The 12,227-nt window shown below is 34.4% G+C and overlaps 8 protein-coding genes across 8 annotated transcripts; 6 read left to right on the top strand and 2 right to left on the bottom strand.

Annotated features, from left to right (window-relative positions):
• The first annotated feature begins 654 nt into the window (after positions 1 to 654).
• Positions 655 to 1,636, top strand: PHYBLDRAFT_159187 (hypothetical protein). The gene is made up of 2 exons (XM_018433937.1): positions 655 to 688; positions 936 to 1,636. Exon 2 carries the CDS (start codon positions 1,361 to 1,363, stop codon positions 1,571 to 1,573), a length of 213 nt encoding a protein of 70 aa, XP_018290682.1. The 5' UTR covers positions 655 to 688; positions 936 to 1,360; the 3' UTR covers positions 1,574 to 1,636.
• A 1,160-nt stretch (positions 1,637 to 2,796) lies between these two features.
• On the top strand, positions 2,797 to 4,477 carry PHYBLDRAFT_169763 (hypothetical protein; the record flags this gene model as incomplete). Its single annotated transcript, XM_018436158.1, has 8 exons — positions 2,797 to 2,828; positions 3,115 to 3,152; positions 3,335 to 3,377; positions 3,686 to 3,739; positions 3,921 to 3,925; positions 4,035 to 4,125; positions 4,180 to 4,250; positions 4,296 to 4,477. The coding sequence occupies 8 exons, from the start codon at positions 2,797 to 2,799 to the stop codon at positions 4,475 to 4,477; spliced, it is 516 nt and encodes a 171-aa protein (XP_018290681.1).
• Positions 4,478 to 4,706: 229 nt separating this feature from the next.
• Positions 4,707 to 5,232, top strand: PHYBLDRAFT_73370 (hypothetical protein; the record flags this gene model as incomplete). The annotated part of the gene is made up of 2 exons (XM_018442842.1): positions 4,707 to 4,766; positions 4,849 to 5,232. 2 exons carry the CDS (start codon positions 4,707 to 4,709, stop codon positions 5,230 to 5,232), a joined length of 444 nt encoding a protein of 147 aa, XP_018290680.1.
• Positions 5,233 to 5,517: 285 nt separating this feature from the next.
• On the top strand, positions 5,518 to 6,258 carry PHYBLDRAFT_146824 (hypothetical protein; the record flags this gene model as incomplete). Its single annotated transcript, XM_018431734.1, has 2 exons — positions 5,518 to 5,644; positions 6,083 to 6,258. The coding sequence occupies 2 exons, from the start codon at positions 5,518 to 5,520 to the stop codon at positions 6,256 to 6,258; spliced, it is 303 nt and encodes a 100-aa protein (XP_018290679.1).
• A 369-nt stretch (positions 6,259 to 6,627) lies between these two features.
• Positions 6,628 to 8,056, bottom strand: PHYBLDRAFT_146823 (hypothetical protein; the record flags this gene model as incomplete). The annotated part of the gene is made up of 4 exons (XM_018431733.1): positions 6,628 to 6,762; positions 7,548 to 7,708; positions 7,810 to 7,841; positions 7,905 to 8,056. The coding sequence occupies 4 exons, from the start codon at positions 8,054 to 8,056 to the stop codon at positions 6,628 to 6,630; spliced, it is 480 nt and encodes a 159-aa protein (XP_018290678.1).
• A 207-nt stretch (positions 8,057 to 8,263) lies between these two features.
• Positions 8,264 to 9,432, top strand: PHYBLDRAFT_146822 (hypothetical protein; the record flags this gene model as incomplete). The annotated part of the gene is made up of 4 exons (XM_018431732.1): positions 8,264 to 8,402; positions 8,571 to 8,777; positions 8,850 to 9,031; positions 9,094 to 9,432. 4 exons carry the CDS (start codon positions 8,264 to 8,266, stop codon positions 9,430 to 9,432), a joined length of 867 nt encoding a protein of 288 aa, XP_018290677.1.
• Positions 9,433 to 9,564: 132 nt separating this feature from the next.
• Positions 9,565 to 10,619, top strand: PHYBLDRAFT_169759 (hypothetical protein; the record flags this gene model as incomplete). The annotated part of the gene is made up of 3 exons (XM_018436157.1): positions 9,565 to 10,044; positions 10,144 to 10,408; positions 10,564 to 10,619. The coding sequence occupies 3 exons, from the start codon at positions 9,565 to 9,567 to the stop codon at positions 10,617 to 10,619; spliced, it is 801 nt and encodes a 266-aa protein (XP_018290676.1).
• Positions 10,620 to 11,146: 527 nt separating this feature from the next.
• On the bottom strand, positions 11,147 to 12,132 carry PHYBLDRAFT_73365 (hypothetical protein; the record flags this gene model as incomplete). Its single annotated transcript, XM_018442841.1, has 3 exons — positions 11,147 to 11,218; positions 11,550 to 11,660; positions 11,854 to 12,132. The coding sequence occupies 3 exons, from the start codon at positions 12,130 to 12,132 to the stop codon at positions 11,147 to 11,149; spliced, it is 462 nt and encodes a 153-aa protein (XP_018290675.1).
• Between the last annotated feature and the right edge of the window lie 95 nt (positions 12,133 to 12,227).

The raw sequence follows: 12,227 nt of genomic DNA, 5'->3' as shown, positions 1-12,227 counted from the left end.
TAGCTGGTAAAAATCTCTCAATTTATAATATCTCACAAAATAAAATGTAAAACAGATAATGAAACCCCCTATTAGATATATATTTTTTATTTTGTCTTTTACTTTTTTACTTTAGATTTCATATATATATATTTTTAACTTTTTAGTTTTATTTTATTTTGTTCTGTTTTATTGTAATGTTTTTATTGCATTTATACCAAATTATGATACTCAAAAAAATTGTGTGAAAGCCCATGTTTTTTTTTTTAGATTAATTCAATATTTTTCTTTTAATATATATTGATAATGTTATACTTGAGCAGCAATATTCGATTTATTTTAATTATCTACCAACCTGCCCACTATACCAAATCCCGGCGGCCATCTAATCGTGGCTTGATTCAAACTCCGAAAAATTCTAAAAGCCGACAATGCGCCTCTAATGCCACTTTTCTGTTACTCTTCTTTATTAGCTATCGATAGAGCCAAGAAGCATATAAATACAATCAGTAGAAGTCGAGAAAAGTAGAATTATATGAATTTTATTTTTTGATAAAATATTGATTTCTAAAAAAAAATAAAAAAATAATAATATTATAAATGCCGACTGAAACGAATATTTTTTATTTATTTATTTATTTATTTTTTGGTATCTTGCTTGCCCTTTAACCGAGGCGACAGATTGTTCAAATAATCTCAATTACAAAAGGTATATATATATACTTGATATTCTTTATATTTTCTGTTGAAAGGTTGAAAAGTTGAAGAAAAATAATTTTTGTTACAGTCATTGGTGCAATGATTCCAGTTGAGGAATGAGGACGGGGGGTTTTATTTTCAAGCAGAATAAACAAAAATAATACTCTTATTTATTTATTTATTTATTTATTTATTTTATTTTTCTTCTGTGTGCATCTCTTTCAATAACCATACATATTCACATCAACATGCCCGAAAGTTACAACCGACATTACTACAATCATACACCAGCGCACATGCACGCATACACGTATTTTACCAAGAACAACTCTAAAAACATATTATATTTGTTAAAAGTGCGACTTTTCACCAAGACCACGAGCAAGTTTTAATATGTACCAACTAGAAAACAATTACTCGCATTCTCTTTGTATGATAAAGCCACATTATTATGATTTTTTATTTTATATATTTTTTAGGCCCCCTGTTGTATATATCAGCAAAAATAGGGATAATCGATATATATATATATTTGAAACGGTAAATAATAAGAAGAGTAGGCGTGTGCAGTGATGGTAACTAATTTTTGTTTGTCGGTATATACCTTGATCGAAAAAATATACTTTTACTGTAAAGGTTTAATACTCATGAGAAAAAGATGGTAAGAATAGCGTCTGTACTTATGGCTATTGTAGAAAGCATATGTACAAAAGAAAAGCTTCCATTTCATGTTAAATCGAGTAATGATAAAGGTGCGTTACATACCAGAAACGAAAGCCAATTTATTGGTGGGGCAAGTTTTTGTTTACAAATAAAGGGCTTTTATACATTATATACGCTTGGGATAATTCACGGTGATTACAATGGTTCAAAAAATAAGATACAATATTCTTAACTAATATGAATTTTTATTGTGAAAAGAGTTTATTTTGAGTGATAATAGTATTTGTGATGGCACAATAAGTTAAACCTGTTTTGTAAAGAACTTAAGAATAAGTAGTTTCACCACAGAAAGTCAATCGTTTTTTTTTAAAAAAGGAAGAGAGCCAGAAAATCAGAAAATTACAAGGAGGTGAAGTATAAGATTTTTCCACCCCTGGGAAAATATGTATGAACAGGCAGTACGCATCGCAAGAGAGGTAAACGATTGGCTTATCCTCCGTATGACATGGCTCAATAAATAAATAAATAATATTTAAATTTTGAGCCACAACAATTAAACGATGTTTTTCCCCATTTTGATTCTTTGTCTAGATAGAATTTGGAACGATTACAAAACAGTAATAAAAATAAATAAGTTAAACAACAATGATAATGCATTTTAAGAGGTTAAAACCATCAACCACATGGAGGTCAAAGTGAGAATCCAATAACTCCCAAATATTTTCTCATTCACGTTCATTGTCAATAAAATTATCTTGGCCTCATCCCGCACACCAAAGGTATCAATCATTTTTTATTCTCATTATTGTTATTCTATACCTTATCTGTATCCGTCATCACGCGTTTTTTCACCCTGGACAAGAGTCGATGCATTTTGCTTGATGTTAAAAAATCATCTGTTTCTACAGGCGCTTCTATGTATTCTCTAATCCTTTTTTAGGAAACAGAGATCTATTGCACTGAATTTAGAAAGAAAGAAGGAAAGAAAGAATGACAAAGAAATTGGGTTGTCTAAAATTGCACTCAACTCAAATTAAATCTTGGTACAGCTGGCGTTTGTGTGCGTGAATGAGCAACATAAAAGAAAGGAATAACTACTTGCCTTTCAATATTAGCGGAATCGTTGTCATAAAGGTGGGCGATGAGGATTGTGATGGTATATAAGTCTTGGTTAGGTGCAACTATACTAATATTATTTTGTTTTTTCGACAGTTGCTTTGTGTTGGCGGTTTAATTATTTTCATGAAAAATGATAAAATGGTAAGAAATATAAAAACGTATAAATCCAGTGTTATTTGATTATGCTCTGGATCCGATTGTTTTGCGTAGGTGCGGGTGTGTGCGCAGAATGGTTTCCTTTGATGTACCATATTCATTTATTTACGACCAAAACCGATAATTGCTCATCTATGCCCATCCGCCAACTAGTCGAAAAGTTTAGTAGCGTCATTCCTAATGATTTGCACAACTGCTTATTTTCATGACAAGTAAGATATATTAGTATAGAAGCATGTCTTTATTTCTCTTTTTCTTTTTATTCAGCAGCCACTTAAGTGTAAAGTATATTGACCACCTTGGGTGCATTAAAAACTGTACAATAAATACGAAACTTTTGTTGCTAATTGCTTTATAAATATTTTTGCAATTACATTTAATGCTCTCTACAAGAACCTCTCTGAAAACAAAGATACTATATCTTGCTTTAATTAGAACTATGGATGGTTAATTAGCATGAAAAACAATATTCTACTGTATATATATAATTTCTTAAAGACTACGAGGATATCTGACTCTGGGTATCACATATACAAGTACTCTTTTTTTTTTTGGTTTTTGGCTTAAATTAAATACAGTAGAAGCTGTTAATAAAAGAAGTTAATAGAAAAAACAAAGACAAGTATCTCTATACTGTCAAATATATACACGGTTCTGTCGAGTACTATCGTAGTTACTATTTTATTTTTTATTTTATTTTTTGAATTCAAGACATTAGAGCTACAAAGTACTTGTGGCGTCCATTATAATACCTTGGGCTGGTAATATAAAACGAAACTCACTGGTATCGAGAGCTATATCATTACGAAAGAGTAAAATGCGTACTTAGGGATGTACCTTGGCGTACTTTCCCTGCCTACTTTACACTCATGTTTTAATGATAATTATCGTTTATTTCTGTACTTTGGTAATTAATATTATATATATGTATACCAACGCCTTTTTTTGTTAAATATTTAAATTGAAAGGGTTGCTCTAACACAAAGGTCGGATGTTTGACTGTCGAGACGTGACCGAAACTTACAAACAATTAGTGTGCTAGATGTACAATTAATAATGATATTAATAGTATTATGATCAATCTTACTCACGGGTATTTTAATCAAGATTATTACACCCAAAAGTATTTTACTCAAAAATATTAAATGCACCCAACACGTGTTGTACTTTTATATTGAACACTATTTGAATAGTAGTTAAAACATTGCTGCAACGAATTGTCAAGCATCGATAGCTAGTATAACCCTTATTATCATTATATTAAAAGATATATATAAAATTCAATTTGTAATTCTTACTAATAGAGACCGTAAGCTTAGTAGAGTTAATTAAATTGATAATAGACTGATATATCTCAATAACCAAGACCAAAAAAAAATCGTATAAAACATATTTTTATTTTATTTTTATTAACGTAGATAAAGGTACTTCTTCTATTAGATTTCCTGAAACCGCCACATATAGTATACTTTTTTTGAGAGAAGACAAACCTTTTCAATTTAAAGAAGAGTATGACACTGAGACACCGCTATCGTCATTTGACATTAACTATCCGGATTAAAGTGAGGAGTCCAACGATGAGAATGAAGCTGACATTGTCGGTGTCATAGTATTTAAAGATACGATGGATTCAGGTATGCACCTATTGAACAAAGAAATATACATAAATCATTTTACAGATAATAATGATACTTATCATAACATTTGCCTTTTTGTAATCCCATATTTGAAAATGGATGGTATTCCTCAAGTCACTCAACTAATGGCTCGATTTGGTGTTGTCTTTCAAGCGTCTTACTTATTTCAAGCAGGGGCGATCTTCAACACTGAAATTATCCCAGCACTTTCTTGTTACCTGTGAGAAGGATACTGATTCTCATGTCATCGTTGATGTATAAAAGATCATGTCTGGATTCGATCTTACGAAGAAAACCCGTTTTCAAGTACACCATCTGTAACAAACGGTTTGTCATATACTTGCCAGGCTATCATAAATCCAACTGTTCCTCCGAGAAGTACCTTCCACCCCATCTATATATGACAGTAATTCTCTGTATGTTGATCCAGCAATTGAGAAGCTAGTCCCTCTCATGGTATTTATTTACAGCTTACTGAGAAAATATCGTGGCACGAAATTCCCACAGCCTCAGGTTCGATGATTAAATCGCGTACTCTGGATCAAGCAAAACAATAGAAAGTACGATGACGGACGTATATGATGATGCAATTTAGACTGAACTGCTCGATGAAGCCAACGAGGCATTTGTAAATCATACCCATTATCTCATGTTGACATTGAATGTGAATTGGGTTAATCTGTTTGAAGGCCGGACTTATGCCGGTGGTGCTTTATATTTACTGATCAGCAATTTTTTCAGGGAAAACCAAATGAAAGCAGAAAATATCATCCTCTTTGGTGTCATGCCTGGTCCAAAGGAAGCAGAGAATAATCAGATGGGCAATTTTCTGGAAAATCTTGTTGATGAGCTGGTAGAGTTGTACGGTGGTATAACTGCGAAGGCTACCGAGTTCCCTAGTGGTACTGCTGTCCATACTGCTATAATGCGTGTTACTTCCAACATACCTGCTGCTAGAAATGCTGCCGGATTCACATAACATGCAAACACAAACGGTTGTCATAAATTCAATCTATACTTCTCCGTGTTTATTGCATCAAGTAAGATCGATTACGTTGGGGCGACTATGAAAGCTGGGTGTCACGGACAAAGGAGATGAATTCGATATATACCAATATGTGGTCTTGTACAGAATCAGATGTAGAAAGAGAAAATTCGGAGAATCAGAACGGCGTGCAGTTTTCAGAGTTGCACCGCTTACACGATTGTTGATCTCACGCACAATATATTTTTGTGATAGCAAACCGTATGGCCAGCGTTTGAAATGGCTTTGCATTTTTCCGCTGCTGTTATTGCTCGTATGCAACGCTTTGCTGATGATATGACTGTTCCTTCTGAACATGCCGTCTTGTTCGAAAAAGTCGCGCCTGGGTTCCCATATATGAAGGCAGGTGAGTAGCGATTGTGGTGTCTGGTGTACTTGCTGTTGGTGTTGAGCGAGACTTTGCGCAAAAAGGATTTCAAAAACTAGATCAACCTTGTGAGAACATGCCGAAAGTTGAGAGGCTCATCAAACACATACTTACATATAGACTACGCACGCCAACCCCTTGGTGAAATTGGGAAATAATGTCAGAGTCTTTACGAAAAAAGCAGTATCACACCAAATATGCACTTGCGTGAGTCGACGCTTGACTTTGGTCCGGTTTATACATTTTGGATATATATTCTTGAGTGGTGCAGTGATAAGTTAAAAAAATCAAGACAAACTACCGCAATGGTCTTGAGATGACATTAATGAGTGTTTCCCTGGATAAGGCGTTCACCGACATGTTTTCTTCGTGTGTATTCCATTAATCTTCTGCTGCGTATGATAATATTTTCCTAAGGCGTCGCGCAAGTGCTATCTGAATCTCATCTACCGTGTCTTCAGTGTATTGATAATGCTTATCCTCCTGCATTGCCATTCGACCTCCCGATGTTCCAGCAAGTCGTCAACAGCCTATGGTACAATGTAATCGGAACTAAGACGTCGCCACCAACTACCATGCCATTGAAGTTATAAATTTGAATACAATGAAGTATGTCTACTCTTAATGGCTATTCAAATTCTATGTCAAGGCTTACCAGAATACTTTTCTTTCTGCGGCGTGGGGAGTATTTCACTTGGTGAGAATGTGCTGGTAAACATTTACATTCAGAAGATGAAGAATATTTCGTTGCTTGGCCAGGAGTTTTTTAGTGAACAGAAGAAATATCGCAGCTCAATTGTGCGGGTTATGTTTTTTTTTGGTAGGATAGTTGACGACATCTCTAAATTCCCTGGTCAGATTGAGTACATATTTACTTGTCATCAAGATTGGTAGAATCAAAAGTGTCAACGTTTGATTTTTTAAAAAGATTTGCGACTTGCCATTCTGTCAGAATTAAGCCGTTAGTTGGGTAAGGTCTGAATTTGTGGGTGAGTGGGTTTATTAAGAAGAGTATTGCGTGCATCATCCCGGTGCATCGTCTGCATTCGTATTTCGCGTTGACTACGCACAACATCCAGGGTGGGATCCAAAAGCGCCTAGTCATCCCACTGCCTAGAAAAGTAGTCACGAAAAAATAAAAAAATAGAATGATTTATATTACTAATATAAATAATTATAATAAGAGTTTTTTTTTGACTGCGAAAGGGTTTGTCTTTATTTTTCTTTGGTTTTAGCATTACTTCTTTATCAAATATTTAAAATTATAGTGAATTATATTATCAACGAATAGTAAAAACCGTTATTTATTTTTCTTGTTTTTACCAAAAATATGAAAGACAAAATACCTGTATATTTAATACCCAATGCTCACCATTTTCTTAGCTTTTATCAAAATAAACTTACAGAGAGCGATATTACAATTTCCAACGAAAAAAACTGTGGATAAAACAATCAAGGTTATATAATTAAATAATTGTTTTATATATTTATATTTCATTAATCGGCTGTAAAATAAAGTAAAATAAAATAAAATAATTATTTATTTATTAATTCCCATCTTGACATTACTACCGCATCATCTTTTATCGATTCAACCCACATCTTTCAAAACAATCAATAAAAATCAATAAAATACTATATACTCAGTATTTTTTTATTACTGCCGTGTGCTATTCCATGCAACAACACGCACCTTTCTCTCCTTCAAAAGTTCGACGTTTCTTGGAATAGCTGGACACTTGGAAAAGCTAATGACCTTTATTCTTTTTGATCATTTCTCCGTCCTTTTAACTTGCTAAAGTATTCTTTGACCTGTGTTATAATATAAGCAATTAGGAATTCTAAATAAAAAAATGACATTTCTTTGTCATCAATGCCTTACCAAGGGCTGTCTCTTTCTTGAAGAATAAGTCGTATACTCTTCCTCCTCATCTGACTCAATATTAGACACTGTATCCTTTTCAAGAAGGCCATCAAAAATTTCAACAAACTTAGACTCCAGGTTTTCCTTGTCGGTAAATTGATTTTTCGTAGTCTTCAAAGCTTTGTAAAAGGAAAAAAAAATATGTTAAAATTATTTAAACAAAAACCATTAATTATACTTACTCTTATCTTACTTGTTCAACGATGAGAAAACCGATTACGCCCAGCTAACTTTTCCAGCAAGGATTTTTCCCTGTGAAGTTTATACGGAAAGTGTCCTCATGTTTTCTCTTCCACGACGGCAGACAAAACAGACTCTACTTCAGGCTGGAAATGGGTGTAGCTCTGCACCATACCAGCAATTGGGCGGTTAGATATCGAGAATGGACCCTCATTAATAGTCAATAGCGGTGTTGTCAGAACTGTTTGTGTTTGAGAATGGATCACACTGGAAAAAAGGGTGGACATTACAATGTGCATAGTTGCCTGATAACAATTGAAAATGTGGGATAGTTTTCATGTCCACAAGTTGAAAACACAGTTTTACTGTGTTCTATTGGCTCGGATATAATAAACAACAAAAGCTATTCTATTTATTATTATAAAGACTTCGTGGATAAAGTACATGTAGCACTTGTTTCCCTTTTATTCCATCATTAAAGAAACACAAACGTCATGTCTTCTATAATCGAACAAAACTTTGATGAGTGCCATTGCACTGAATGCATTAAAAATGATGATGGATACACCTTAGTACCAAAGAGATTTTCCCATCGTTATAGCAAGAAGGCATCTTTAAAAGATACCGTTAGAAGTGAAATGGATATGGCATTCACAGTATAAGCTTAGCTTTTCTATATTTTAATAGATTTTATATTTAACACAGGTGCGCAGACACATTTAACGAACGTTGATGCAGATATTAAGACATATTTATTTGAGTATAAGAAAACGTCTTTTTTATTATATTCTATATTTGTAGCTATTGTAATCCATGAATCTGGATCTGTGGAAGTACATTCATGTCAGTCTGACTTACCCATTTTGGATATCTCCCCTATGTCAGTCGGCAATGTTTCTGTTCACAGTAAGATCAATGGGGATTTCAATGAAATTGACAATGATTATGAGAGCAATGAAAATTACAGCAATATTTTTGATATTGAAGTTGAAGAGGTAAACAATGAATGTTCGTATGAAAGTTAAAGAAAAATCTAAAGAAAAAGAAGGGAAAAAAGTGTTAATTTCTTCTATTTTGAAGTAGATATGTTTTCAAACAGCAGTATTCCTGAGAATCATGTACACAGATTCATCGCAGTATTTACTGTGCTATTTGCATTTTGCTACGTGGTGACCAACAACTTACCTTGTAGTGAGTGGTTTAAAGCCGAAAACATCATCCTTGTAGGTCTTGCCCTTGGACCCAAAGAGCCCAAAACACACGTAATCAATAACTACATTGAGCCAATTGTAGATGAATTGATACATCTGTATCATGGAGTAAGAATTCAAACGTTCGAGTTCCCTGCTGGCGAGGGATTCGGGCTGGATTTATGATGGTTTCCTGCAACATCCCAGCTGCGAGAAAGACCGGCGGGTTTACCGCACACAATAGCACATGTACATGCTTTAAGTGCAACCGTCATTTCACTTGCTTTGACACCACAAACAAGGTCAATTTCTGTGGGGTTAAAGAGTCCGAGTGGTTTCACCGTAGCTGTGGGGATAATAGGCTGCATGCTGAGGAGTGGAAGAGCATAGTCACCCCTTCAGAAAAACAGTATCTGAAAATCGAAAACAGTGTTCGATTGTCACCGTTGCACTGCCTTGGATACTTTGATTAAGTACGTGTAATGATCATTGACTCCGTACACAACCTGTTTCCAGAAACAGCAAAAATAATGATATATCAGTGGATCTAGCATAATATTCTTGGAGACAGGGGTTTCATCGCCATACAGAAGATAGCCAATAATATGATTATGTCAAAAAGATATACTGCATTGAGAAGCAAAGTCGGCAAGAAGTTTATATATGCGAAAGCAGACGAGTGGAAGTCGTGGGTGTCGGTGTATTCTCCCGTGACATTGAAGTCGGTAATCCCCTCATTCTATTTCAATAACTGGGTCAGTTTTGTTCATGCCTGCCATTACCTTGTAAAGCCCAGTATTTCATCCAATGATATTAATACCGCCCATAGACATCTCGTACAATTTTGTGAAGAATGCAACACTCTATACACTACCACAATTCTCTCATGTAACATGCACCTACACCCACACCTCCACGTCCGTGAACCTATTCTAGATTTTGAACCAGTGTGTGGTTATTGGCTCTTTGGGCCCGAGAGATACAATGGCCTACTTAAGAATATCAGTACCAATGGTAAAAGCAGCCATGAGGTTACGTTCATGGGCTGCTTCCTTAAATATATTTACAAGGACGACTTTACCAAGGTTGCTCACACATGCCCCACTCAAGCTCCCGTTCTTCGGCTACCATTCATTTTTAAGCATTTGTGGATTTTTCTGGAACTATCATAATTACTATAATAGACAAAACCTCTCCCACCTACACCCTTCTTACTTTTAATTAGTAACCCTTCTTCAATAAGTGATATTAATTATACCCATTTGTTGGCATACTCCAAATTCGGATACCTCACCCTCAATATCGTCCATTACCACAATTCCGCTTCTCCATTATTTTCCGATGATCAAATCACAAAGTTGAAATCAATCGACGTCCTTGGCCAAGTGTCCTATGGTAATAACGGCACCACTGGTCATGAATCATATTTGCAATCGTTGTTTCTTGGCAGTAATGATGTTACCAAAACTACATCTACTTGTCATATACAATATGTCTTTATACATTCCTTCACTCCTTCTCTGATTCCCTTTATTTCAAAACTCACCTCACTCATTACGAATAGCACGTGTTTGCATTTGTCAGCTGGCTTCCTTTGCTTGTAGATAGATCACGAGATAAAGATGGAGTTGAAATTTGTGGATCACCACTTTCACCATGAAACTATCATTCAACTCTGCCTGCACATAGAATCTTCTTAGAAATATCAATTGCTAATCAGAGAATAGGACTTGTCCAAAAAAAAATTGGTAGTTGTTTTACAAAAAAAAAAGCTTTATACTTTAAAAAACAATAATTATAAATATCCTTCTTTCTTTCGTTTAATTTTTTTTAAAAGAAAGAAAAGCAAGACAATAACAAAAAAGAATAGAGCAGAATAATTACTACCTCTATATAAATCGTCATTATTGAGTTTGTGAAGATGATAATAAATAAGACGAAATAAACAATAATTTTTATTTTTATTTTTATATTAATATCAATATTTATTCTATGACTGAATTCGGCTTCTCTGGCAGCCCGCCTTCCCTGAGCATTTGTAGCAGCTCTTACCCTAGGACATTCTCTCACCTTGCAAACTCTGCTACGGAAGTTTGTGTGAACATTTTCTGGAGTTCGCTTTATCTTATCCTCTCCCAAAGAAACTTTGGGACTAAGTAACCAAGGAGATTGACTATGGTCTCTTTGTTAGCACTTTTGTTGAAGTAGACAGCCGGTGTCCACTTCAGCTTTTCCTCGTTTGCACGGACAAGGGCAGTGCTGTAAATGAGTATTGACTACTGCTGTAATTGAGAATAAGTCTGAAGGAAATAATATAAGGCCTCAGCTATTCCAGTCAAAGGTGTCTACCGATTACTTTATTATTTAACACACAGGTTTAGCATGCTTGATAGTGATTATATTTCATATGATGATATCACCATAATATGGGATACATCAGTGGATTATTATAAGCATAATTATAACTCATAAACACATTTACTTTCGATGTTAATACTTCATTGGGACTACACACATTTATATAATTAATCATACATTAATTATCCCAAGATCACGTTGCTCTGATTAAGGCTCAGATAGGATCGATTACCTGACCCCAGTCATATAATTTTCCCGATCCAAAATAATATAAATAGCAGTAGTAGTTCAGTGTAGGAACCTCATCAAACTTTGATACCAAATCTTTCTCAATAAACAAATCCTACACAAGTTCTCACGAATCTTTGTTTCTTATCTCAAATCTTCAATTCTTCGTCTTAAAACTTCTTCAACTTCAACCGCCACAACAGGCAGGATCACTCGAATTTAGGTTATAATTCCACATGTACCACTAAATCAATTCCTATTTAACAAAAAGGTTTAATAGTCGAAATATTGTATACAGTAATACTTACAAAGGCCTTGTCAATATGATTGCGCCTGAACTCAGGTGGAATAACAACAGGAATTCTGTCAGTGAGACCAGCAGTAATAAGAATACCACCAAAAGAAACATAGGCAGATGTATGGAATCTTCCATCGCTATATTGTCCAAAAACAACACGAGTGGCTGCATGCATTGTAGTGAGCTCACCACGTACACTGGCCATGAATTCTTTTATTTTGGTCATCTTAAACAAAAGATCTTTGTGTCCTTCAGAGGGACGAAGGGAAATTGGGTGTATTCCAGACATGATTTATAATATTTTAAAAAAAAGAACATATTTTCAGTTTTTTAATTTTTGATTCACAATGTTTAACTTCAGATAAATGATATATTTCATACTTA

Source organism: Phycomyces blakesleeanus (genome assembly GCF_001638985.1).
Source record: "Phycomyces blakesleeanus NRRL 1555(-) unplaced genomic scaffold PHYBLscaffold_13, whole genome shotgun sequence".
Classification (NCBI taxonomy): domain Eukaryota; kingdom Fungi; phylum Mucoromycota; class Mucoromycetes; order Mucorales; family Phycomycetaceae; genus Phycomyces; species Phycomyces blakesleeanus.
The sequence above is the reverse complement of the archived record's forward strand: the minus strand, read 5'-3'. Positions and strand labels throughout refer to the sequence as shown.